Genomic DNA, 26,658 nt, shown 5'->3' with positions numbered 1-26,658 from the left:
ATCAAATAGTAGTATCAATTTGTCACTATGGCTGTTTGGTTCTGATGACTTTATTCACAACATTTCCTTAACGTGTCCAGTTACAGTTGCACAGTAGGCTCTTGAGCTCTGTTCTTGAAGTCATGTGAAAGTACACTCATTTTCAATTCTTGAGGTTTTTGGCACTGGGAGGTAACGATAATGACGTCATCCGTTCGTCGCATTTCAGGCCACTAGTTCAAAGTTAAGGACGCTCCAAACTTTTTAAAAGCAGATATCGGGACACATTTACCGTTTTACAAACAGACAGGGAAGCACAAAGTACGGTGAACAAGTCACACGTGCTGTAAAGCCTGTCATACAAACATTTGTCAGGGACACCAACTTAAGGAATCACTGTAGCCGTTTCCGGCGGCACGGTGGCCGACTGGTTAGCACATCTGCCTCACAGTTCTGAGGACCGGGGTTCAAATCCAGGCCCCGCCTGTGTGGACTTTGCATGTTTGGTTGCTGGGATTGGCTCCAGCGCGCCCGCGACCCTGGTTAGGATAAGCGGTTTTCTCTGGGTACTCCGGTTTCCGCCCACATCCCAAAAACATGCATGGTAGGTTAATTGAAGACTCTAAATTTTAATTTTAAGTTTAATTATTTTATATAGAAAAAAGGAAGCTCGTATCCAACTATTTGTATTTATTGATTTAAACAAAGCCAAGTAATGTTTAAAATTGATATAACACGTGGTGATCCATCGTGAAATAGAATCATTGGCATCTATGCAAGCATTGCATAGATTTTATGGCATAGAAAAAGCATAACACGTTTTTGGATTTGTTTATCCTTTCGACACACACTAAAGCAGGGTGCACATTGATTTTTAACATTTTAACAGATTTTTTTTTTTTTATGTGAGAGACTATACATGACGGGGGGAAAAAGGTTGCTTGAATGTGCTTACTGCCTTTTTTATAGTATGTGTTAAACTGTTTAAATCAACACAACACACACACAACAATATCTCCACCAACAATTGCGAGTCTCCTCTCCCAAGCGTTTGAACTGTAATTTGTGGTGTGGATTTGGGCGTGTGCTATCACAATGCCAAGGAGGAAAGGCATTTGCAATGACCTTAGGAGAAACATTCACTGCCGCTCATCAATTAGGGAATTAGTTACAGTGCAGTTTCTAAATTTGCAATCTGTCACGCCACAAGACAAATTGTTGGCACATGCAAAAGGTTGTTTGGTTTGTCAAGATAAAATGTCCTTCTCTCTAAAAAGAACATTGGCCCACGTTAGAATGCATACTTTGTTTTCTCTGTAACCTTTGTTTTGTTTGTGCAAAAAATTTGTGATCCAAATACATTTGTTCAAAATGCACGAATGAGGGACAATTTAAATGCCCACCAAAATCTGTTTGGATGCCCCCCTCCCCTTAGTTGAATGCCACCACTGCCCAACTCTTTGTTGGCCTAAACACTATCAGAAGCTACATTTGCAATTTATTTTCCAATATTTGTTCCTCGAAATTGTATTAATTCATTCACAACAGTTCTCTTGGCAGTTCTTAAATTTTTTTATTTTATTATTATTTTATTTTATTATTTATGTATTTGTTTTTTGTTTTTTAACCAAGAAATCATTTTCTTGTCTATTTAGTCCAACAGAACCACAGTCCATCCACTACTCTCACAATGACGCCTTGTACCCGGCTGGTGGCGGCAGCGGCGGCTCTGTCTCCATGGGATCCATGTCCTTTCACTCCTCCGTTCTGGAGCACTACCTGCCGCAGCCTCCGCCGATGTCGCACCGAGTCGAGGGCCCGGCCACGCCTGCCCCTCTGCCCCGGGTGAGGCAGATGGACACAGAGCTAGAGCAGGCACCGTATAGCGAAGGAGAGGAAAGTGACAGAGGGGAGAGAAGTGAGGGGGAACTTGTGCTCCTCACAGATTGAAAGGAATACATCAGAATTATCTGGAAATAAAAGAAGGGATTTGGTTGTCACTGAATTTTAGGAAGCCCCATTCGGTTGTAAATTATCCCCAGTGACACACACCCAATGCACATAAAGGCAAGCTCTTATCTCACTTATTTCATGTCAAAAGTCAATAAGGACGTCCATTTAGAACCGGGCAATGTCAAGTTATAATCCAGTATATCAGGTTACAGTCTTTTCTTGCTCCAATTTTGTTGGTCAAGAAGGCTATGGATTCTACATAGAAAGGATTAACAATTAATCTTCTATTTGGGAAATATTTGGCTTATTCATACGCCTGCACTGCCTCCTGCTGATGAAGTTAGATTGTGACAACATAGACAAACCTTTATTTTTGCTCATGGTCCTTTAAAATGACCTTATTTTGAAGGTTTGATCTGTTGCATCATGCATGGTGGGCCAAACCGCTGGCCTTTATATATATATATATATGACTGTTTTGTTTGCACCTTTGCTGTGTATCCAGGTGCCTGTTTTCTTTGTTCAGATACTTTTTTTTTACTGCGCAAAATCTGCATATATAATGTATGTATATACAGAATATACATTTTTAAATGACCTCCTACAGTGCACTTATGGTATTGTGGTGATCAGCAATTTTTTAGTCTGTGCTGGAAAAGAGTTTACAATTGAAAGTTATGTTCAGTAATTGATAACTCAGTCTTACTTGTGTGTGGTTCCTTTTTGATAGAATTGCACATTGGCCTTTTTTTTATCACCTTTTATTCCATTCTTCCATTGACATCAATCAAAACAACAACAATCAAGTAATGGTTATGAAATGAGTCAGTGGTTAGGACGTCTGGCCCACAGCTCTGAGGTGATGGGTTTGAACCTTGGCTCGGACTACTTCTGTGGAGTGTGCATGGTCTCCATGTCCTCCAGCTTCCTCTTGCATTCTAAAAACATTCATGTTAGGTTAATTGAAAACTCAAAATTGTCCATGGGTGTGAGTGTGAGACTGAATGGTTCTTTGTCAATGTGTGCCCTGTGATTGGCTGGCGACCAGTCCAGGGTGTACCCTGCCTCCCGCCCCAAAGTCAACTGGGATAGGCTCCTGCTCACTGGTGACCCAGATGACTACAAGCTGTATAGAAAATGGATGGTTGGTTATGAAATGTTTTTGGATTGTGTGTGTGAATGAATGCATCAGTGTTTATGTTTGGGGATCATTCATGCCATACTGAGTCCTCACCTTGCAGAGTGAAACGAGGAGTTATACTGTCACTGATTTATGCTTGAAACCAAATCTGGACTTTGTATATTCATGCAATTTATATGTATCCTGTATTCTTTGCTGTAAGCGTTTTTCAACTGAAAAAGTGAATTTCTAGTTGTCCGTAAGAAGTTTAGGTGAATGTGATAGAAAACATCCAGAAAACAAAATTTTTTAAATGCAGTGCAAATCAAGGTCATGCTGGATATGATTTTGAATATTCCAGTCACTCTTAATACCTAACATCAGAACACTGGGTTTAATTCACTTTCGGCTAATTCCAAGGTTAACCAGTCAAAAAGGGGAAACCTCAGGGTTGATGCTGCAATGAAAATAAATGGGCACCAGAGGAAAATCCACAATATCGTTTTACTGGAGACATCCTGCTGTGGGCACTGGTCTTTACTCCTACTGATGTAAATATAGAAAGATACTTTATTTTGTTTTATAAGAGCTTGTGTAATTTAAAAGTGTACATTCTGTTTTGTTGGGTTTATTTTCGTGAAAAATAAAAAATGCATTTTGCTCTAAGTGTGTGTGTGAGTGTGCGTGTGTGTACACACTGTATATAGGACTACTGCGGGGGTGTCCAACTCATTTTAGTTCCGGGGCCACATTCACCCCAATTTGATCTCAACCAGTATATTCGTGGCTTTATAAGCTACAAATAAAGACTATTCAAAATTTTCCCCATTGTTGTGGTGCAAATAATTACAAGTACAATCAAAAAATATTCACATTTATTATCTTGTTCCAAACTTTGTTGCAAATCAGAAGAGCAATGTGAAATTTGAAATTAAAATGAGTGCAGTTTCAACTGTCTTATGAATCAGTTTTTTCATTTCCACGTGCAGCATGGAGATGAATGTGGATCTACAAATACAGTATGTACTTTTTATAAAAACAACTTAAGATCTAGAAATTATTTTAAATTTACAGAAATTTCAACATCCATAATGGGAAACTTGACAACTGTAAAAGACACTAAACAAACTAAAGTGGTAACTATTCAGGAAGACTGCAGTTATCTGCCTGCCTTGTAAATTAATGTCTAAAAGTATATACACAAGTTGCGTTGGTGCATTAAAAAAAAAAGGGTTTGAGTGACATTTTGCAATATTCAGTCTTCAAATATTTCTCCTCTTGGTATTCATTTTACAGAAATGTATTCACAGCGCAAAGGTAGCACAGAATTGTATACAAACTAGGTTTACTTTGCTCCTGAAACATTTAGCCTTGACGAGTGCATCACTATCAGGTGTCAAATCCTGAGCAGCAGCCAATTTCAGAATATCATCTTAAGTGGTTGTCAGCGCGATCCCTAGTGGGCAAAATGATCAGCAATAGTTTTACTGAAAAATTGCAGTTAATGTGTTCTCTATCCCCATAGGCTGGATCGGACCTCCTGATGGGCCGGTTCTAGCCCGCGGCCCGTACATTTGACCGCCCTGACCTACAGTACTGCATGTGGCAGCAAGCACATTGGCCTCACAGTTGGGCGTTCGAATGGCTGGTGACCAGTCCAGGGTGTATATAGCTGCGATATGCTCCAGCACACAGCGAGAGAGCAGTGAACCACAAAATTTCCTATCCACCATCTTCTACCCTAACTAAAATAAGCATCATGATGGTTCGGTGGATAGATGTACTGCACGTGCGTGTATTGCCCCCTACTGGCTAGTGCAGTGGCTTTATTTGCGCAACAGTATTGGGTTTTACGCCGACGGTGTAAACCGAAATTTTCCGACGTAGTCTCCCTACGCTGGAGACGTGAAGAAGTAATGCCAGTAAATATTTGCATTAAAAACACCTCAGTGGTGGGAAATCACGAATTACATACTTCGTTACTATACATAAGTACATTTTTCAGGTATCTGTATCTTTGAGTATTTATTTTTCTGATGACTTTTCACTTTTAATCTCCACATTTGAAAACAGATATTTTTACTTTGTACTCCTTAAGAAGTCCTCGAAGAGTAAAGTCTATAGAAATCTCGTCTTGTGCCGTGGATCGTACGTAGACATTTCTGCAACATTAGGTATGGGAAAGTAGAGCGATTGGTGTAGATGCCTCATTCTTTCGCTGCTTGGAAATGTTGCAACCATTTTACACTCAAAGCCATATTCTTGTGTGAATATTGTACAGTCATTGTTTTGGGGGCATTATAACATCATGGTATGGCATGGTGGAGTTAGAACTTGCATTTGCAGATGTAGCGAAAAACTCTGTTAACTGACAATGGTTTTCAGAAGTGTTCCTGAGCCCATGTGGCAATATCCTTTACACGATGCCGGTTTTTAACGCAGGGGTCGAAGGGCACGGGCATTCAGTGTTGGTTTTCGGCCTTGCCGCTTACGTGCAGAGATTTCTTCAGATTCTCTAAATCTTTTGATGATATTATGGACCCTAGATGATGAAATCCCAACCCCCCCCCCCAAAAAAAACAATAACATTAATTTACTTGGAACATTAAGTATCTTGTCTTTGTAGTGTATTCAATTGAATATAGGCTGAAAAGCATTTGTAAATCATTGTATTCTGTTTTAATTTCAATTTTACACAATGTCCCAATAAACATTTGAACTGGGTTTTTTTAAATCACTGAATACAAAAATCATTAATCAAAATGACTTAAATATAAATGTTGGTGCTCTTCCTTCAGAAAACCCAGATCACATCTAGCCTAGATATAACATCACACTAAAACTGAAACACTCCATTGAAATGCAGTCTCCTAGGTAATCTAGGCCAGTGAACCAGGTTGTCGTGGCACCCAAGTGTGCCATGAGAAATCATGAGGTAAAGCATCCAATTTCAGTTGTCCAGAAAATATATCTACAGTGAATTGAAAAAGTATTCATACCCTTGAAACATTTGTTGTTTTGTGACCTTACAAAAACAAACTTTAATGTATTTTTTTTTGTTGAGATTTTATGTACAAGTGGAATGATTTTATTTAAAAGTGGAATGAAAATGATATAAAAATGAAATAAATCTTAAAAGTAGGGCTGCACAATATATCATTTGAGTATCGTCATCGCAATGTACCTCTGCGCAATAGTAACATCGCAGGGTCCTGTGCAATGGTGGTGTATGGATATGTAGTTAATCAACTGTGATATTAATAAGTGACCAGCAGACACACTGGGTTGCACATGCTATTAAGATTAGCACCGATGTTAAAGTAAATTATAAGCAATCAAACAACATAGAGCAGCCCAGAGTGTTTTTAGTTATTTTTCTGCATGATAACTATTAATGAGGACAAATGCATGTCGCAAGAGATTGAGGGGGGAGAGCCATGGCATTATTGAAGAGACAAACTTCAGGTGTACACAACAACGTATTTCGCTTAAACTAGTGCACTCAAATCTAGAAATACTAATGTATATGTTAAAACTAAGGCTGTCAAAATTAACGTGTTAACGCATATGGTTAATTACAAAAAAAATCATCACATTAATCATGTATTGACACTGATTAACCACACAATTTATTTTGACCGCACACTCCTTTACCTTAGCCACGGATGGTCTGAAAGGGGGCGCAGGTTGCTATGAGGTCAGTGAAGAAGTCAGTGCTTATGCCAGTGCAAAGAGGAGTGAGAAGATGCCAACAGGGTGTGCTTGGCGGCAAATTTCACTTCAAAAGTCACCCCAATGGCACTTAAGGTAATTTGCATATATTGCAGCACAAAATTTTCTTTTCATCAAAGCAGATCAAGTTTGAAATTACATCTCAAAGCAAGACACGTTTGAGGCAGCTGCTACCAAAAACGCTACCAACATCGGCAACAGGCACAGGACGACAAGCAATGCTGGAAGATTGTACCCGTGGCAATGTTGTCAGCAGAAATACCCAGGATAAATTAAGCAACACTTTTGCAAAATGGATAGACATCATGTAGGGCAATTAACATCGTTGAAGACCAAGAGCTACAAAATATTATGTATATTGCCACAAGTGACCTGTCCTACAAACTACCTTCGAGAGGGACAGATACAACAAGGATAAAAATGCACAAATTAGACCACAAATTGACTTCAGTGAGTAATCACAATTATGTTGGGGTAACAGCTCATCTAATCGATGACAAATGTTTATGTATTTAATACATTACCTATTGGTGTTCATCAGCACTTAATTTGCATTGCATTGTTCAAAATGTCAACTTAGTTTTCACTAGGCTGTTACCAATCCATCCATTTTATTTTCCGCTTCTCCTTTTCAGGGTCAAGGAGAGCAGGAGCCTATCAGTCAGCCAGTCAGTCACAGGGCAGGATGTTACCATGGTTTGAGCAAATAAATTGCACGTATTCAAATAAAACATGATGTCGTATGACATTTTGACCCCACAAAATGTATTTGTGTCAAAATATTGGGGTCTATTTTAAAATTACTTCAAATTCTGCAAGCAAGTAATTAGCGTAATTTCTCATGTATAATGCAAATTTTTTCCTCCCAAAAAATTGTAAAAATTCGTGCGCATTATACATAGGTATAGGGGAAAATGAAAAAGCTTTTACATTTTATAAATGTATGCCGCCATCTAGAGGTTTTGAAAAAGCTGTACACTTTCATTCCAACGTCACCGCCACCTAGAGGTTATGAAAAAGGTGTAGCCTACACTTTCATTCCAATATGACAGAGGTACGTATGACTGCATATACTGTATGTACAGTTGTGCTCATAAGTTTACATACCCTGGCAGAATTTGAGAAATATATATTTGTATTTATTTATTTATTTTTTAAAATATGACTGAACAACAACCATCATTCATTCATTTATGGTTATGTTTTGTTTAATGATAATGCTTTTCTGAAATGCCTGAAAGTTTAATTTTAATCCCATTAAAATAAAATTAAATGTGTTTCACCTAGCCCTTCATGTTTTCTTTAAAGAATTGTACCCATCTTAGAAATTCTGCCTGGGTAATCTAACATATGAGCACAACTGTCAAAATTTAATAGATTAGTCAAAATTTAAAAGTGTGACTCATCTGATTGACAGGCCTTGTGAAAACAGGTGTAAAATAAATTGATTAAAACAAATGAATAGTGTTAAGAATGTGCTGATGACTACAGTATACTGTAACTATGCATGAAAATGATTTTAACTTCATGTCTGACTGGACTATTGCTCAATATTACACTGCATTTAAATACAGGTAGACTTCATACAAATAACTAATTTTGTGCTCGACTGCATAATTTGCTGTGCTGGTTTTCACGTTACATGTATGTTATCCTGTATTTTTTTTCCCAATATCGTGCAGCCCTACTTAAAAGTGTGGTGTGCATTTGTACTCAGCCCCCTGTACTCTGATATCCCTAAATACAATGCAATGCAATCAATTGCCTTCAGCAGTCACCTAATTAGTAAAGCAGGAGTGCCCAACCAGTCGATTGAGGTCTACTGGCGGACCGTGGACTGATGCCAAGTCGACCGCAAGGCTATCATCACAGTCAGTAGAAGTTAAAATAAGACAAATATAAGCCTTCAACAAGACAAAAAAGGTTAGGGTTAAAGATCCAAACATTGAAAAATCTTGTAGTTAATACCAATATGCATTTTTAACGTGAATAAATGCGTACAATATTTACTAAAAATGAATCATGAATACATTAGTGGCACATACTCTATCACAGTTCCTGGCCAGGGTATTCTATGGGCAGCCACATAAACAAATGAAAAGCAGATCTGATTAATTCGGTAACATACAGTATCATGATTCAAGGTGAACACAAGAAGGGTTAAAGGTCAAAATATTCACTGAGGCCTGGATGGCGAGTCGCTGTCAACGAATTAATCCAAAATGTCTCTCTTTGTTTGAGCCCTTTAATTTTGGCTCCATACCAGGCATCGAGGCAAATAGCCTCAATACCCAACACTCGTAAGGTTGAGTCCACCCCATGTTTTCCATATTAATAATGTTTTGCCATAGTATAATTTATGTTTCCCGTTCTAATAGCATACAGATTGTGTTGCAATTGATGTGACTGTTGACATTACTATAAAGGACATCTACAAATGTGTTGTTCTTAACCATACTCTCACAATAATTGTAGTTTCCAGAAGGAAAATTGCTTTTAGGTTGGTGAAGCCATGTTTTAGATTTAGAAGCAGGGAGCTACTGTAGCTCTTTCTGGTCTTTAGTCTCTAATCATAGGGGCCCTCCTAAAGCTCATAACAGGCGGTTCACGAAATATTTTCTTTTTGTCGGAACTGTTGCTGCATGTTCATAGACTAATTTAGAATTCATGATAATTTTTCCAGAAGTGCATGTGTGAGGTTACACACTGATGTTGGACGAGAAGACCTGGCTCTCAGTCTCTGATCTAATTCATCTAAGTGTTCTATACGGTTGAGGTCAGAATTGTGCAAGCCAGTCAAGTTCATCCACATCAAACTCTCTCATCCATGTCTTTCTGAACCTTGATTTGTGCACTGATGCACAGTCATGTTGGAACATCTCCAAACTGTTACCACAAAGTTGGAAATGTTCAAAATATTAGCCCCTGAGCGCTAGTGAACGGAACTGTGAATGCTTCAACATACCAAGGGATTTTGGACAGTCAAACTGTTTGGGGATCAACCCCCGCCCAGCTTTCTGTTCCAACATGTCTGTGCTCAAACCAAGGTCTGTAAAGACATGGATGCGAGAATTTGATATGGATGAGCTTGACTGGCCTGCAACAGAGTCCTCCCCTCAACCCGATAGAACACCTTTGAGTTGATTTCGAGTGGACAGTGAGCCAGGGGTTCTCCTCCAACAACAGTGTGTGACCTCACAAATATGCTCCTGGAAGAATGGGCAAAAATTACCATAAACTCACTCATAGCTGCCAAGGGTAGACCAACATCATATTAAACATACAGTGGGTACAGAAAGATTTCAGACCCCCTTAAAGTTTTTAGTCTTTGTTATAGTGCAGCCATTTGTTAAAATCATTTAAGTTCATTTTTTTCCTCATTAATGTACACACAGCACCCCATATTGACAAAAAAAAAACGTAATTGTTGAAACTTTTACAGATTTATTAAAAAGGAAAAACTGAAATATCACACCGCCATAAGTATTCAGACCCTTTGGTGTGACACTCATACAGCTGGGTTTGATTATACCGATTTGACTTGATTAGGAAAGCCACACCGCTGTCTATATAAGACCTTGCAGCTCACAGTGCATGTCAGAGCAAATGAGAATCACGAGGTCAAAGGAACTGCCTGAAAAGCTCAGAGACAGAATTGTGGCAAGGCACAGATCTGGCCAAGGTTACAAAACAAATTCTGCTGCACTTAAGGTTCCTAAGAGCAGAGTGGCCTCCATAATCCTTAAATGGAAGACATTTGGGACCACCAGAACCCTTCCTAGAGCTGGCCATCTGGCCAAACTGAGCAATCGGGGTAGAAGAGCCTTGGTGACAGAGGTAAAGAAGAACCTGAAGATCACTGTGGCTGAGTTCCAGAGATGCAGTCAGGAGATGGGCGAAGGTTTTAGAAAGTCAACCATCACTGCAGCCCTCCACCAGTCAGGGCTTTATGGCAGAGTGGCCCGATGGAAGCCTCTCCTCAGTGCGAGACACCCGCATGGAGTTTGCTAAAAAACACCTGAAGGACTCAAAGATGGTGAGAAATAAGATTCTCTGGTCTGATGAGACCAATATATAAATTGTTGGCCTTAATTCTAAGTGGCATGTGTGGAGAAAACCATGCACTGCTCATCACCTGTCCAATACAGTCCCAACAGTTAATCATGGTGGTGGCAGCATCATGCTGTGGGGGTGTTTTTCAGCTGCAGGGACAGGAGGACTGGTTGCAATCGAAGGAAAGGTGAATGCGGCCAAGTACAGGGATATTCTGGACAAAAACCTTCTCCAGAGTACTCAGAACCTCAGACTGGACCAAAGGTTCACCTTCAAAAAATACAATGACCCTAAGCACACAGCTAAAATACCAAAAGAGTGGCTTCAGAACAACTCCGTGACTGTTTTTGAATGGCCCAGCCAGAGCCCTGACTTAAACCCAATTGAGCATCTCTGGAAAGACCTGAAAATGGCTGCCCACCAACGTTCACCATCCAACCTGACAGAACTGGAGAGGATCTGCAAGGACGAATGACAGATGATCCCCAAATCCAAGTAGTTTTAATGAAGCATGCTTTTTAGTTTTACTCATGTATGTATCTCAAGAAGTCATGGTACTTTTACTCCATTACATTAATCCGCATGCTGTTCACTACTTTCATTCATCAATAATTGTGTGTGCGATCTATTTTTAGACGTTCCTTTTCGACTTCCGCATCGGGCACTGTTGCTCCAATCCGCCGCGATTACCACAGTGATGTTTGACTCAAGTTCATCAAACAACAAGAAAGTCACATGTCCGCACACAAAGTCTTCTTTTGGGCTTGACAGCCGCATGTGACTCGTGTTCACATTGCAGACTACATAAAACAACAGCTTTAACATGCAGCGTAGTTTTGTCATTGCTCAAACTTGGTTATTTCAGCCCGCTTCTAATTTGAGAAAAGACGTGGCAGATGTTTTTGCTGTTGTTTTGGCTGTGAATACAGCAACATTAGCCCTATATAAAGGTCACCAGTAAACATGCATCTTCTAGGGTACGTTCAGTTTTCTCTCTCTGTCTGTCTCTGCTTTCTCTTTCTCTCACACACCCACAGTTTATCAATAAGTCTGTTCAGCAAACAGCTTCTTCATTCAGTCATTTTAGTGGCTAGAGCAAATGTTTCTGTAAGGCCTTAGGTATGCGTTTTTTTTTCACTTACATTTTTTTAATGGTGGCAGGTGTGTGTGGACCCCCATTGAACATGAGTTTGAATGTGATCTGTGACTCCTGAACACAGCCACATGCCAGTTATAAGAGGGAGTGCTTCCTTGTGCAATGAGATTTATGTTTGTTTTATTTAAACTTTATTTAGCAGGTAAAAGACCAGTTAAAACACATCTCCTTTGCAATGGTGACCTGGCCAAGAAGGCAGCAAGTTAAACATCAAGTCAATCACAGTCAAGTTTATTTCAGTTATTTATTTTCACCTCCCCTTTCAAAACGATCTAAAAAGAAATCAGTTGATTGCATAAATTGTAGGTTACATTAACGGTGGAAAAGGTTTAAAATGATCTTGGTCAAAATTCTGTGACAATACAAAAACAAGCATTTGAACAAGGGGGGTGTATACTTTTTATATCCACTGCAGCCTTGTTCCTGTTTTTTTTTTCTCATCTGCCTGGTGAGTCAACAGTATTGTGCTGTTTAACTCGTAGAAACAATATAAGACCACTTCTTAGAGGTGAATTTGCCTTAATTGGTTATTTTACAAATATTTAATTTCATCAAGATTATTATTTTTTTTTTTGCATTGATATTGTTCAGCAAGGTTTGAATTTGCGCATTCATTTTATTTGACGTTCATGCTCTGATTTAAAAAATAAAAATAAATCAGAAGCTATTTCCCCCCCCAGAGTACTTTCATTCTCTTACTCAATTATTTGGAGGACTACTTTTTACTTACTTTACTTATTCCTAAGTAAAAATACTCTTACAATTCTTGGTTACTCTCCCCACCTCTGGAGTCAAGGTAGGTGAGCGAATACTTTTGGCTATACAGTGTAGCTCTCTAAATAATTATGTTTAATTCTATCATGTTTTTCATTTTATTCTTGTATGCTGAAGAATTCCAATTACTGATGTCGTTTCAGTGTGTGTTCTTGTCCAACATCGAAGCGATCACGTTTGATAAAATGTCACCAGATAGGTTTTCTGCTTCCTTCCTTCGTGAGACTGGGGAAACATTCAGGTAGCAGAGGGACAGGAACAAAACAAGTGTACTGTGAGGGTGGTGAAAGTGGTAATCAAACAATAAATAAACATGTATTTTTATTGTATTCATTTTAATAACAGGCTAGTTAATACAAGTTAAATACATCTTGCAAGTCCCACAAAGGTGTAAAGAATTAATGTACAGAAACATTTTACAGACTATTTACACCCTCCATCTTTGTGCATCTTTCAGCAGTCAATGAGTATATTCATCATGTACATACCTGCACGCATCACTGGCTTTATCGCTCATCTATGACAAGGCAAAGCATTTATAAATTTTAAATATACAAAGGAAAAATAATCCTTTATAAGATAAATAATAATAATAATAATGAATCACTATCATGAATGAAGATCTTCAATCATATCAAGACCAATCATGTCCAAATCTCCAATGAAACGCAAGCAATGCAAGCAAACCAAGTGTTTCAGTAGGATTTCAACAAAGTCAAAGACAATTTTGGAGTCACTCAATAAATGAGACAAATCAAATGCAAAGTTACAGTATTTCACTTGTCTTGCTGAATTTATCACCTGACCCAGCACTCAGAAAAGAGCTCAATTGATTTTGCTTTTTTTTTTTTTTTTTATGTCAGGCTGTTCCACACAAATGCATTCTGCTAATTTAGTTAAGCTGATCCACTTGGTTTGTGGGGTGTTGAACAAACAAATAGTTGTATGGAACAGCTTGACATTTAAAAACAAAAAGCTTTCGTTAATATTTTTTTTGGTGTGTCGGAAGCAAAGCCATATCGAAACCCAAAAATAAAGACTAAACATCCATATCAGTGCAAAAACCTCAACCGCAATTGGGCAAATTTCCATTATATCAGCAGACACCCAATTAACCACATACACTGACAATGCAGTAGTTCATTTAAAAAAAAAAAAGAGGAAAAGATACCAACAAACATTACCAGATCCAGGTTTAAAATAATGGTTCACACAAAGTCCCCATACTGCATTCAACAATTAAACTGTAGGTCCCTCGCTTGCCGCGTATGTAGGTGAGTGTGTGTGGTCCCATTACAGATATGGTAGTGCAACAGTAATGTCTTGAAAAAGTCTGCAGAATTTGCAGTGATATTGTGCCTTTAACTGCTGCTTCTGTTAAAATAAAGCTGAAACTGCTCCCATTGAAGCATTAAAGATGATTTTTCAGATTAACAAACCATGCGTTTCTCACATTGAAAGGCTGATTAAGGGCAGCAATTATTTATTTTTAGTTGAAATATTTTGCAGCTCCTTTAAGAGTATGCCACAATGTTCTTAACGTCCCCTCCTTCACAGGTAACCAATGCAAGCAGATAAGAGCCCACAACCTCCTGCAAATTTAACAAATGAGGTCCACTCACAGTGTTTACATTTATAAAATGAACAGAGAAAGTTACTTGGTACTTGTGGAGCCTGGATTTCAACCAGAGTATTTAGCAAGCTCTCACATTAGGTCGTTGTCAGCAAATTTACCAAGCAGATTGACCCTAAGGGTTAAATCACTATTCTAAATGCACCAATCAAGACAGTCACAGAAATGTCTTTTCCAATCTTGTTTCTCCACTTGTATTATTTTCCAGACCACAATTTTTACAAAATTATTACATAAATCAGACCGTCTGATAAAATTGAATATTTTATGGAAAGCATTTTTAGAGGTTGTTTAAATGGAAAGGCTCTGAAAGCAAAGTGAGGAGAAGGACGCATTCTGAGCTCAGTGTTCGAGGTGACCGAAGCGGTGATTTTCCATGAGGTCTGGTCAGTTCAGCTGGAAAGTTCAACAAAGCGGCACATTGCAACAATAAAAGTCAAGATGGTGGAAAAATGCAGTTTAAGGTCACATCCCATCTAACTTCATACGGGAGCGTCACTGCACCGTCGATGTGGTTGCTTCACCTGAGATCTTGAACGAGTCTTCCAATAAATGAACAAATATGCATACACTGCTTTTCCCAATGGTTGCTACAAGGCGTTGAACAGGTTTTCCATTTTGCAGATCTCCAAACATTGCAGGTCGTTAGAGAAAACCTACAATGTTGGGCACACAGACTTGTGTCTACTACAGCTCTTATTAATGGCTGCTGAGGCACTAATTCAGAGCACTGAGCAGTGAAAGGCGCTACTGTGCAGACATGACAAATATTACTTTTGTGTCATTTTCAATGGCGAGAAGAGCCTTGTTGAGCAGAGGAGGAACCTGGCGATGGAACACAGGCGTTCCACAGAGCAGCCTCTCTTGTGACTTCCACTACCAGGAAGTGACAAACACTGTGTAGCCAGTGAGCTCTCTCAAACTCGCAAGACTATTTGAGGGCTCATCTGCCTGGAAGCAGGACATCCAGTTTTGTAAGACAAACAAGACACAGTCATAAACAAGCAAGCGCTCACGCAAACATCTGTACCGCACATTTCAGTTCTGTGACAAATATTGAGCTTGGGAGGAATGAAGAAAGTTTTTAGGGTTTGCTGCAGAGCAAAGTACCATCAAGAACAAGCAGCGGTCCAAAGGGAGAACTCCCATGACTGGACGTCTGTCCGTCTCCTGTCATTCTGGAATCTTCAAGGCCATCACTGTGGGCTTGATCTTGAAATATTGGTTGAAACGCAACACAGCGTACCTGTGAGACACAAACACCACACGGGCACAGAGAAACAAAGTAAAGCTCCAAGTTCCAATAAAAAGGTTCGCAACCGTTCTTATTGCTGGACTGATTGATTTGCTTTTGTCATAGACACATATACCAGTTACAAAAAAAATCATTTTGCTTGGTGGAATGACGAGATAACATACATCAATGATATTGAAAAACAACAATTAGATGAGGACGTTTCTGTTAATGAAAGAAAAACCCGCAATGAAAAGAACTTGAAAATGACATTTAGCAAACAGTTAAATTCCTGACAAAGGTTTCCTGAAAATTAACCTCTGATTTTGAATTGTGGTTCAGAGTCATGGCAAAAAAACAAATAAAACAGGCCTGGATGAAAATGATGGCATCTTCAAAATTTATGTTGTCTTCAAACTCATAATCGGTCAGTTTGAATATATTAAGAGTGACAAGTCGTCACTGTGGCTTTTGGTGATATGGTGTGTACTACACTGAACATGGACCACAGACAGCAAAGGAGAGCGTTGTCTCAGGAGATTAAAAAGACAATTATAGACACAAGCATGCTAAAGGTGGAGGCTATAAGTCTCTCTCCAAGCAGCTTCAAGTTCCTGTGACTACAGTTGCACATATTCAGAAGTTGAAGGTCCACAGGATTGGAAGCCAACCTCCCTGGACACGGGCGCAAGAGGAAAATGAATGACAAATTGAAGAGGGTGATATTACGAACGGTATTCAAAGAGCCCAGAACAACCTCCAAGGAAATTAAAGGTGAACGCCAAGATCAACCTATATTACTGTCCTATCACATCATCTGTTCTTGTTGTTTGAGCCAAGGTTGACTTCACGCGAGATGACCAATTAGGACACCGCGGTAGAAAGTCGGGGTGTAACGATTCATTCATTAAAACGATGTATCGAGTTATACTCCTACGATCCAATTGGATCGATCTGTCCTCAGCTACTTAGCCTTCTGAACAAAAAAATATATTCATTTAAATAGTTTTAAAAGGTAATCCATCGATACGAGGAAGAATGCATTGGATTTAAACACGTCAGACTTTATATGAATGTGTGTGTGTGTTTTTAGCACTTTAAATGATAAAGATGTTAAGCATTACTGATGTTTTCCTGTCTATGACGTCGCAGGGGATCACAGGCCTAGCAAAGACCGTAGTTTTTTTTTTTTTTTTTTTTCTGGCGCTATTGAGTGGGCTGGTCTGAGAAACAAACCACATCTCCCATTAACCCCTCAAAGGTGTGCAGTGGATCATGGGAGAGGTGCATGCGCAGTGCAGGAAATGCCACTTTGAGCAGAGCGCTAAATTCAACTAGTGGCTTGAAGCAACTAAGTTAATGTACAATCACCAGGAACCAAGAAGCAAGTGAGGCAATTTGTGAGACATTTCAACCAGGTTTTCCTCATGGCAGCACAAGAGCTAAAATGTTGGTGAACATAATTGAGCCAAGGTATAAAATTCAATCATGGAAATCCTTCAGCAAAACGCTAACACGACAGATAGTAGTTGCACATCACAATCTACTCAGAGCTACGCAACCACTACTGGGTAGTAATAAATAGATTGGAACATTTTAGTTTTGTGTTTAATTACAGTAAGTGTGTTTATTCTCAACATTTGGATTATTTCTGTGTTAAAAAACAACATCAGAAGTAGCAGGTAAACCTGCTGTTAATCCAACCTGAAGAGATGTTCGTTGCAACTTTAGTCAAATAAAGTGTGAATGCATTTGCCATTAATGGTTGTTTATTGTATGTCTGTAATTAATTTGACCTGATACCTTTACAAGAAACAAACGAATTTAGGAAATGTCACCTGTACTGTCCAGTATGGAGGTATGCATTTCCCAGTCACACTGGTTGAATTTTTGGCTAAAATTTTGGATCGTATCATTCTAGATCAGGAGCGTCAAACTCAAATTCACGGTGGGCCAAAAATAAAAAATGGGACGTCGCGGGCCAAACTCAATATTTAATGAAAAATAACTGCGATGTGCATGTTTCCCTTCTCTGCAGAAATGTAGCGTTAAAGTTTATCATATGACAACAAACTTAAATTTTGCGTAAACACTGAATCTGGAATAAACAAACTTTAATATTATTAACACATGAGAAATCTAATTTGCGATAAAAGACATCAGTATTTGTTTGTTGTTTTTCATTTAAATAGATAACATGAATTATTCAGTCTCTCTATCTTCTATTTTATCCATCTCCAACTACCTCTCTTTTTTATGTAAGTATTTTTTCAAAGGCCAACAACAAAACAACCTTAAAAAATAAAAATGTTCTTCAATAAAAAGCCAAACTTCAAACTCTTTAAATCCGGCCTCGCCTGTGTGGAGTTTGCATGTTCTCAACGTCCTTGCGTGGGTTTTTTCCAGGGTACTCCCGTTTCCTCCCACATTCCAAAAGAATGCACGGAAGATTGATTGAAGAGTCTAAATTGTCCGTAGGTGTGAATGGCTGTTTGTCTGTATGTGCCCTGCGATTGGCTGGCGACCAGTTGAAGGTGTACCCTGCCTCTCGCCCAGAGTCAGCTGGGATAGGCTCCAGCACGTCCGCGACCAGTAGTAAGGATAAACGGTACAGAAAATGGATGGATGGATCACTTCAGTAATTTATTTTGTATTACTACTTTTGTCAGTTTGGATATTTCAGTGACCATTGTGTTTTTTCATTAACAGACAGGGGTCAACAATTTTATCCACGTATGTATATAAAGTGGTACCTTGACTTATAAGTCCCACAACTTACAAGGTATGAGCTGTCGCTCGGTCAATTTTTTGCTTTGTGTTATGATCGAAAATAATTACTTCAGACGTGAACTTGTTTTTACACTGTACAATACCATAGAATAGGGATATCTCAATACTTATTTTTTCAGACAGAGTACGAGTAGGCCTATATGTACTTACATTTCAGTACTTCACAATACCAAGCACCCATGACTAGTGGGAAAGACAACAGAACCAAGTAATGATCGAAAAGGAGGAGCTTCCCTGACCACTCAAATGGCTTCTCGACAAAAGTTGCATGGTCAGGCAAAACAAACATCTGAGCTATTAGACCAAAGCAAGAATATGTTTGGATCAGTCTAGGTAAGGCTTTCAAACCAAAGTATACAATACCAACTGTCAAGCAAGGTGGTGGTAGCATCATTCTCTGATGCTGTTTAAATGCAAGATGGAATAATGGAGGTCAACCTCCAAATTCACCAGAAAGCAATGGCTCAACTTGGACAACATTGGGTGTGCCAAGTAACTAAGAGGTTATTATGACTCCGAGTGTGCATGTTTTGAAGTATGACATTTTAGACGACCGCATTGAGCTATAGACAGCTTTGTTTTTGTCTCTTGGCTAACTACAAACTTGTTATACAATTGTAATCATTAAAACAGATAATGTCACTACGTTTTTCTACCAAGATGCAATACTGTGCTTCGTTATTGTGATAACAGCACCTCATAACACAGTATAGTTAGAAGGACTAAGACTATAATACACTATTTCAGCTATGATTTAAATCTCAAATTAACGCATTCACTGCCATTGACGGCTTTAGAAGGCAAATATCCATGTTAACTGCGAAGGCTGGCAGTAAATGAGTTAAGCTCTACATTGTGTGCATGACATAAAGGGGGACTCTACCAAGCAGGTTAGGCAGGTTGGTTTCCTTTTGGTTCTGTATATTTTCTGACACACACAACTACACTGTCACTTACCCAAGAAAGTTAAAGTCAATGGAGGAGTATTTAGCCTGAATGAGGGCCCAGAAACCCCAAAAGAAGTGAGAAGCCTTCAAAGAGACAAAACAGATTTCAGTTCAGTGACATCACAGTCTTTTAATGGATGGAACAGATTTGTGTTTAAGCTAAAGTAGGCTTCCTTACCAGAGCAAACTTGTTGACCTGCACATAGAGTGTCTCCAGTTCTTTAGCGCTGACCTCTTCTGTTTTCTTGCTGAAAAGTTTATAAGCTTGCAGGTAGAATCTGAGCCAGTCCATCTGCATCTCCCGACTTGGGTACAGCCCATAGTCCAGCTCTGCCATGCCTAGTTACAAAATTAGATCAGTCTGTCATGCATATGTCGTACCATCGGAATCATCATCACAATTGAGAATTGCAATCCTTCCTTTATTCAGGGTATCTGCAGGTTTAAGGACCCCACATTTTAGGATTCAAATCCAAGAGAGTATTTTTTTCCTCCAATAAATAAAATCATAATTTCAAAATACATTTTAGATTTAATTAGTTTGTCTTTGTGCGGGGGGCACGGTGGACGACTGGTTAGAGCGTCAGCCTCACAGTTCTGAGGACCCAGGTTCAATCCCCGGACCCGCCTGTGTGGAGTTTGCTTGTTCTCCCCGTGCCTGCGTGAGTTTTCTCCGGGCACTCCGGTTTCCTCCCACATCCCAAAAACATGCATTAATTTGAGATTCTAAAATTGCCTGTAGGTGTGACTGTGAGTGTGAATGGTTGTTTGTTTGTATGTGCCCTGCGATTGGCTGGCAACGAGTTCAGGGTGTACCCCGCCTCCTGCCCGATGACAGCTGGGATAGGCTCCAGCACGCCCGCGACCCTAGTGAGAAGAAGTGGCTCAGAAAATGGATGGATGGATGTCTTTGTGCGATATTACAACTGGTTTGATGACCTCAACCATTTAAGGGTGATAAATGTGCAAAAAAAAACAAAAAAAACAGCACTGTACCTCTTCTATAACAAACCTTCTATTGACTTGCTATATTGAGTTAGCAGGTTTGATGCATTTGGACAACAATGTGGCATTTTTAAGACCTGAATAGTAGACTTAAGAATTAAGTGTAAATTTGAAATAATTAACGCTTTCATTGTGGAAAATCTAATTTAAGGATCGGGGACATTGGCGTCTCTATACGTCTTTTTAGTTAAATGAACTTCAGGGTGGGAAAATGTGAAGCAAATAACATTTAATTGATAAAAGCTAATAATAAGGCTCAATAATGCACAATTTTTGTATTGTCACTACAATTGTACATGGTAAACTTACCCCTGTAAATATACAAAGTACAGTGGAACCTTATTTCTGAGTCTCTGTTTGTGAGCCCAAGCAATTTTTGCCATTAAAATTCATGGAAATAGGACGTGCCCGAGTGCGGATGAGCAGTATGCACTGCAGCTGTGGTGGCAGCCGCATCATGTGCCCAGCCCTGCCAGTAAGACCTCAACAGACCTCAACGGAACTGCAACAGGAGCGGAGTGAACGATGGTCACGTTGTGTGTTCATGAACAAGGGCATTCATGAACCAAGGTTCCACTGTACAACTTAAACTTCTAAGACATTTTAGCAGCTGTAACAGGGCTCTGGACTGCCGTTTGCACCGATAGCACTGGTGCAACCAATTCCACATGATTTGGTCGCACCCTTTTTTGAGGAGTTACAGCAGCATGACCACCATGGCATACCATAGTTTCGTATGTAGTAAAAACTCTGATAGTAGGGCTACAACCAACGATTATTTTAATAAATCGATTAACCTGTCAATAATTTTTTTTAGATTACTCTATCAAATGGATTAACAAAAAAATTAAATATTCTTTCCATTTCCATCCTTTTATTCAACAATAGGACATTTAAAATTGGCAATACAGAAAAAGTGCATAAAATGGTTGCTGCGTGAACATTCCACAGCTCTTAAAGTAAAAAATTATTATTTCCAAAAAATCAAAAACAAAATGTTGAGGTCAAATAGCTTTACAATGGGGCAAAAAAGTAGTCAGCCACCAATTGTGCAAGTTCTCCCACTTAAAAAGATGAAAGAGGCCTGTAATTTTCATCACCTCACCTATGAGAGACAAAATGAGGAAAAAAAAAAAACAATCCAGAAATTCACATTGTTTGATTTTTTAAATAATTTATTAACAAATTATGGTGGAAAATAAGTATTTGGTCAATAACAAAAGTTCATGTCAATACTTTGTTATACCCTTTGTTTGCAATGACAGGGGTCAAACGTTTTCTCTAAGTCTTCACACGGTTTTCACACACTGTTGCTGGTATTTTGGCCCATTCCTCCATGGAGATCTCGAGAGCAGTGATTTTTTGGGGCTTTCGCTGGTCAACACAGACTTTCAACTCCCCCCAAAGATTTTCCAATGGGGTTGAGATCTGGAGACTGGCTAGGCCACTCCAGGACCTTGAAATGCTTCTTACAAAACCACTCCGTGTTTGGAATCATTGTCATGGCGAAAGACCCAGTCACGTCCATCCATCCATCCATCCATTCTCTACCGCTTATCCGGGTCGGGTCGCGGGGGCAGTAGCTTCAGCAGGGACGCCCAGACTACCCTCTCCCCAGCCACTTCATCCAGCTCTTCCGGGGGGATCCCGAGGCGTTCCCAGGCCAGCCGAAGGATGTAGTCTCTCCAGCGCGTCCTGGGTCGTCCCCGGGGTCTCCTCCCGGTGGGACATGCCCGGAACACCTCACCAGGGAGGCGTCCGGGAGGCATCCGAATCAGATGCCCCAGCCACCTCATCTGGCTCCTCTCAATGCGGAGGAGTAGCGGCTCTACTCTGAGATCCTCCCGGATGACCGAGCTTCTCACCCTATCTCTAAGGGAGAGCCCGGACACCCTGCGGAGGAAACTCATTTCGGCCGCTTGTATCCGGGATCTTGTTCTTTCGGTCACGACCCACAGCTCATGACCATAGGTGAGGGTAGGAACGAAGATCGACCGGTAAATTGAGAGCTTCGCCTTTCGGCTTAGCTCTTTCTTTACCACAACGGACCGATACAAAGTCCGCATCACTGCAGACGCTGCACCGATCCGCCTGTCGATCTCCCGTTCCATTCTTCCCTCACTCGTGAACAAGACCCCAAGATACTTGAATTCCTCCACTTGGGGCAGGATCTCATCCCCGACCTGGAGATGGCATGCCACCCTTTCCCGACTGAGGACCATGGTCTCAGATTTGGAGGTGCTGATTCTCATCCCAGCCGCTTCACACTCGGCTGCGAACTGCTCCAATGAGAGTTGGAGGTCACGGCTTGATGAAGCCAACAGAACCACATCATCTGCAAAAAGCAGAGATGCAATGCTGAGGCCACCAAACCGGACCCCCTCTACGCCTCGGCTGCGCCTAGAAATTCTGTCCATAAAAGTTATGAACAGAATCGGCGACAAAGGGCAGCCTTGGCGGAGTCCAACCCTCACCGGGAACGAGTCCGACTTACTGCCGGATATGCGGACCAAACTCTGACCGTATCAGGGACTTCGGTACCCCATACTCCCGAAGCACTCTCCACAGGACTCCCCGAGGGACACGGTCGAACGCCTTCTCCAAGTCCACAAAACACATGTAGACTGGTTGGGCGAACTCCCATGCACCCTCGAGGACCCTGCCGAGGGTGTAGAGCTGGTCCACTGTTCCACGGCCAGGACGAAAACCACACTGCTCCTCCTGAATCTGAGATTCGACTTCCCGACGGACCCTCCTCTCCAGCACCCCTGAATAGACCTTACCAGGGAGGCTGAGCAGTGTGATCCCCCTGTAGTTGGAACACACCCTCCGGTCCCCCTTCTTAAAAAGGGGGACCACCACCCCAGTCTGCCAATCCAGAGGCACTGTCCCCGATGTCCACGCGATGTTGCAGAGGCGTGTCAACCAGGACAGCCCCACAACATCCAGAGCCTTTAGGAACTCCGGGCGAATCTCATCCACCCCCGGGGCCCTGCCACCGAGGAGCTTTTTAACTACCTCGGTGACCTCAAACCCAGAGATAGGAGAGCCCACCTCAGAGAACCCACACTCTGCTTCCCCATGGGAAGGCGTGTCGGTGGAATTGAGGAGGTCTTCGAAGTATTCTCCCCACCGACTCACAACGTCCCGAGTCGAGGTCAGCAGCGCCCCATCCCCACTATACACAGTGTTGGTGGTGCACTGCTTTCCTCTCCTGAGACGTCGGATGGTGGACCAGAATTTCCTCGAAGCCGTCCGGAAGTCTTTCTCCATGGCCTCACCGAACTCCTCCCATGCCCGGGTTTTTGCTTCAGCGACCACCAGAGCTGCATTCCGCTTGGCCAGCCGGTACCCATCAGCTGCCTCAGGAGTCCCACAGGCCAAAAAGGCCCAATAGGACTCCTTCTTCAGCTTGATGGCATCCCTCACCGTTGGTGTCCACCAACGGGTTCGGGGATTGCCGCCACGACAGGCACCGACCACCTTACGGCCACAGCTCCGGTCGGCCGCCTCAGCAATGGAGGCGCGGAACATGGTCCACTCGGACTCGATGTCCCCCGCCTCCCCCGGAACATGAGCAAAGTTCTGTCGGAGGTGGGAGTTGAAACAGGGGATTCCGCCAGACGTTCCCAGCAGACCCTCACAATACGTTTGGGCCTGCCACGTCGGACCGGCATCTTCCCCCACCATCGGAGCCAACTCACCACCAGGTGGTGATCAGTTGACAGCTCCGCCCCTCTCTTCACCCGAGTGTCCAAGACATGCGGCCGCAAGTCCGATGACACGACCACAAAGTCGATCATCGAACTGCGACCTAGGGTGTCCTGGTGCCAAGTGCACGTGTGGACACCCTTATGCTTGAACATGGTGTTCGTTATGGACAATCCGTGACGAGCACAGAAGTCCAATAACAGAACACCGCTTGGGTTCTGATCGGGGGGGCCGTTCCTCCCAATCGCGCCCTTCCAGGTCTCACTGTCATTGCCCACGTGAGCATTGAAGTCCCCCAACAGAACAATGGAGTCCCCAGCGGGAGCGCTCTCCAGCACCCCCTCCAAGGACTCCAAAAAGGGTGGGTACTCTGAACTGCTGTTTGGTGCATAGGCACAAACAACAGTCAGGACCCGTCCCCCCACCCGAAGGCGGAGGGAGGCTACCCTCTCGTCCACCGGGGTGAACCCCAACGTACAGGCGCCGAGCCGGGGGGCAATAAGTATACCCACACCTGCTCGGCGCCTCTCACCATGGGCAACTCCAGAGTGGAAGAGAGTCCAACCCCTCTCGAGAGGACTGGTACCAGAGCCCCAGGTGTGTGTGGAGGCGAGTCCGACTATATCGAGTCGGAACTTCTCGACCTCACACACCAGCTCGGGCTCCTTCCCTGCCAGAGAGGTGACATTCCACGTCCCTAGAGCCAGCTTCTGTAGCCGGGGATCGGATCGCCAAGGTCCCCGCCTTCGGCCACCGCCCAGCTCACACTGCACCCGACCCCTATGGCCCCTCCCACAGGTGGTGAGCCCATGGGAAGGGGGACCCACGTTACCCTTTCGGGCTGTGCCCGGCCGGGCCCCATGGGTGCAGGCCCGGCCACCAGGCGCTCGCCTTCGAGCCCCACCACCAGTCACGTTTCATCTTCAATTTCCTAGCTGATGGAAGGAGGTTTTCACTCAACATCTCACGAAACGTGGCCCCATTCATTCTTTCCTTGACACGTATCAGTCGTCCTGGTCCCTTTGCAGAAAAACAGCCCCAAAGCATATTGTTTCCACCCCCATACTTCACAGTAGGTATGGCGTTCTGATGCAACTCAGAATTATTTCTCCTTCAAACACGACTAGTTGAGTTTTTACCAAAAAGTTCTATTTTGGTTTCATCTGACCATATGGCATTCTCCCAATCCTCTTCTGGAACATCCAAATGCTCTCTAGCAAATTACAGACGGGCCTGGACATGTACTGGCTTAAGCAGGGGGACACGTCTGGCACTGCAGGATTTGAGTCCCTGGCGGCGTAGTGTGTTACTGATGGTAGCCTTTGTTACTTTGGTCCCAGCTCTCACCTGGTCCCCGCTGTGTGGTTCTGGGATTTTTGTTCACCGTTCTTGTGATCATTTTAAGCCCACGGGGTGAAATCTTGAGTGGAGCCCCAGATCGAGAGAGATTATCAGTGGTCTTGTACGTCTTCCATTTTCTAATAATTGCTCCCACAGTTGATTTAGTCACACCAACCTGCTTACCTATTGCAGATTCAGTCTTCCCAGCCTGGTGCAGGTCTACAATTTTGTTTCTGGTGTCCTTTGACAGCTCTTTGGTCTTGGCCATAGTAGAGTTTGGAGTGTGACTGTTTGAGGTTGTGGACAGGTGTCTTTTATACTGATAACGAGTTCAAACAGGTTCCATTAATACAGGTAACGAGTGGAGGACAGAAGAGCCGCTTAAAGAAGAAGTTACAGGTCTGTGAGAGCCAGAAATCTTGCTTGTTTGTAGGTCACCAAATACTTATTTTCCACCATAATTTGCTAATAAATTCTTTAAAAATCAGACCGTGAGATTTTCTGGATTTTCCCCCCTCATTTGTCTCTCATAGGTGAGGTATACCATCCATCCATCCATTTCCTGAGCCGCTTCTCCTCACTAGGGTCGCGGGCCTGCTGGAGCCTATCCCAGCTATCATCGAGCAGGAGGCGGGGTACACCCTGAACTGGTATACATATACACATTTTAAAACGATTGCATGTGTTTATTGCATGTGCAATAAATGAAATTGTACCACCACTAGGGCTGCACGATTATGGCCAAAATAACAACCATAATTATTTTGATCATGGGTTGCACGGTGTACAAATGGTTAGCACATCTGCCTCTCAGTTCTGAGGACCCAGTTTCAAATCCGGCCTCGCCTGTGTGGCGATTGCATGTTCTCCCCGTGCCTGCGTGGGTTTTCTCTGGGTACTCCAGTTTCCTCCCACATTCCACAAACATACATGGTAGGTTAATTGACAACTTTAATTTGCCCATAAGTGTGAATGTGACTGTGAATGATTGTCTGTCTATATGTGCCCTGAGATTGACTGGCGATCAGTTCAGGGTGTACCCTCCCTCTCGCCCGGAGTCAGCTGAGATAGGCGCCTGCAAGCCCGTGACCCTTGTGAGAATAAGCAGTACGGAAAATGATTGGATATTTTTATCAATATGATAAGCGGTATAGAAAATAAATGGATTGTAATCACGATAATTAATCACAATTATTCCTCATTTTTATTGCACTACTTTTCAACAAACAA

At 41.8% G+C, this 26,658-nt stretch overlaps 2 protein-coding genes across 9 annotated transcripts in view; one reads left to right on the top strand and one right to left on the bottom strand.

Moving 5' to 3' along the window:
• The window catches only part of LOC133483283 (transcription factor SOX-13-like), a 76,711-nt gene extending 72,993 nt beyond the window's left edge, over positions 1-3,718 (top strand). For all 7 annotated transcript variants that reach the window (XM_061784277.1, XM_061784278.1, XM_061784276.1 and 4 more), the window contains one exon: positions 1,635-3,718. In XM_061784277.1, the coding sequence (XP_061640261.1) occupies positions 1,635-1,929 (295 nt within the window). In that variant the 3' untranslated portion in view covers positions 1,930-3,718. The remainder of the gene's footprint in view (positions 1-1,634) is intronic.
• A 9,365-nt stretch (positions 3,719-13,083) lies between these two features.
• Positions 13,084-26,658, bottom strand: part of etnk2 (ethanolamine kinase 2) — a 32,494-nt gene continuing 18,919 nt past the window's right edge. Inside the window, exons 7-9 of one of the 2 annotated variants that reach the window (XM_061785605.1) lie at positions 19,550-19,710; positions 19,382-19,455; positions 13,084-15,646 (exon numbers count right to left, since the gene is read on the bottom strand). In XM_061785605.1, the coding sequence (XP_061641589.1) occupies positions 15,574-15,646; positions 19,382-19,455; positions 19,550-19,710 (308 nt within the window). In that variant the 3' untranslated portion in view covers positions 13,084-15,573. The remainder of the gene's footprint in view (positions 15,647-19,381; positions 19,456-19,549; positions 19,711-26,658) is intronic. The other variant, XM_061785604.1, reaches the window with a different exon arrangement.

This window comes from Phyllopteryx taeniolatus, chromosome 9 (assembly GCF_024500385.1).
Source record: "Phyllopteryx taeniolatus isolate TA_2022b chromosome 9, UOR_Ptae_1.2, whole genome shotgun sequence".
NCBI classification, from domain to species: Eukaryota; Metazoa; Chordata; class Actinopteri; order Syngnathiformes; family Syngnathidae; genus Phyllopteryx; species Phyllopteryx taeniolatus.
Note: the sequence above shows the minus strand (reverse complement) of the source record. Positions and strands in the feature narration are given on the sequence as shown.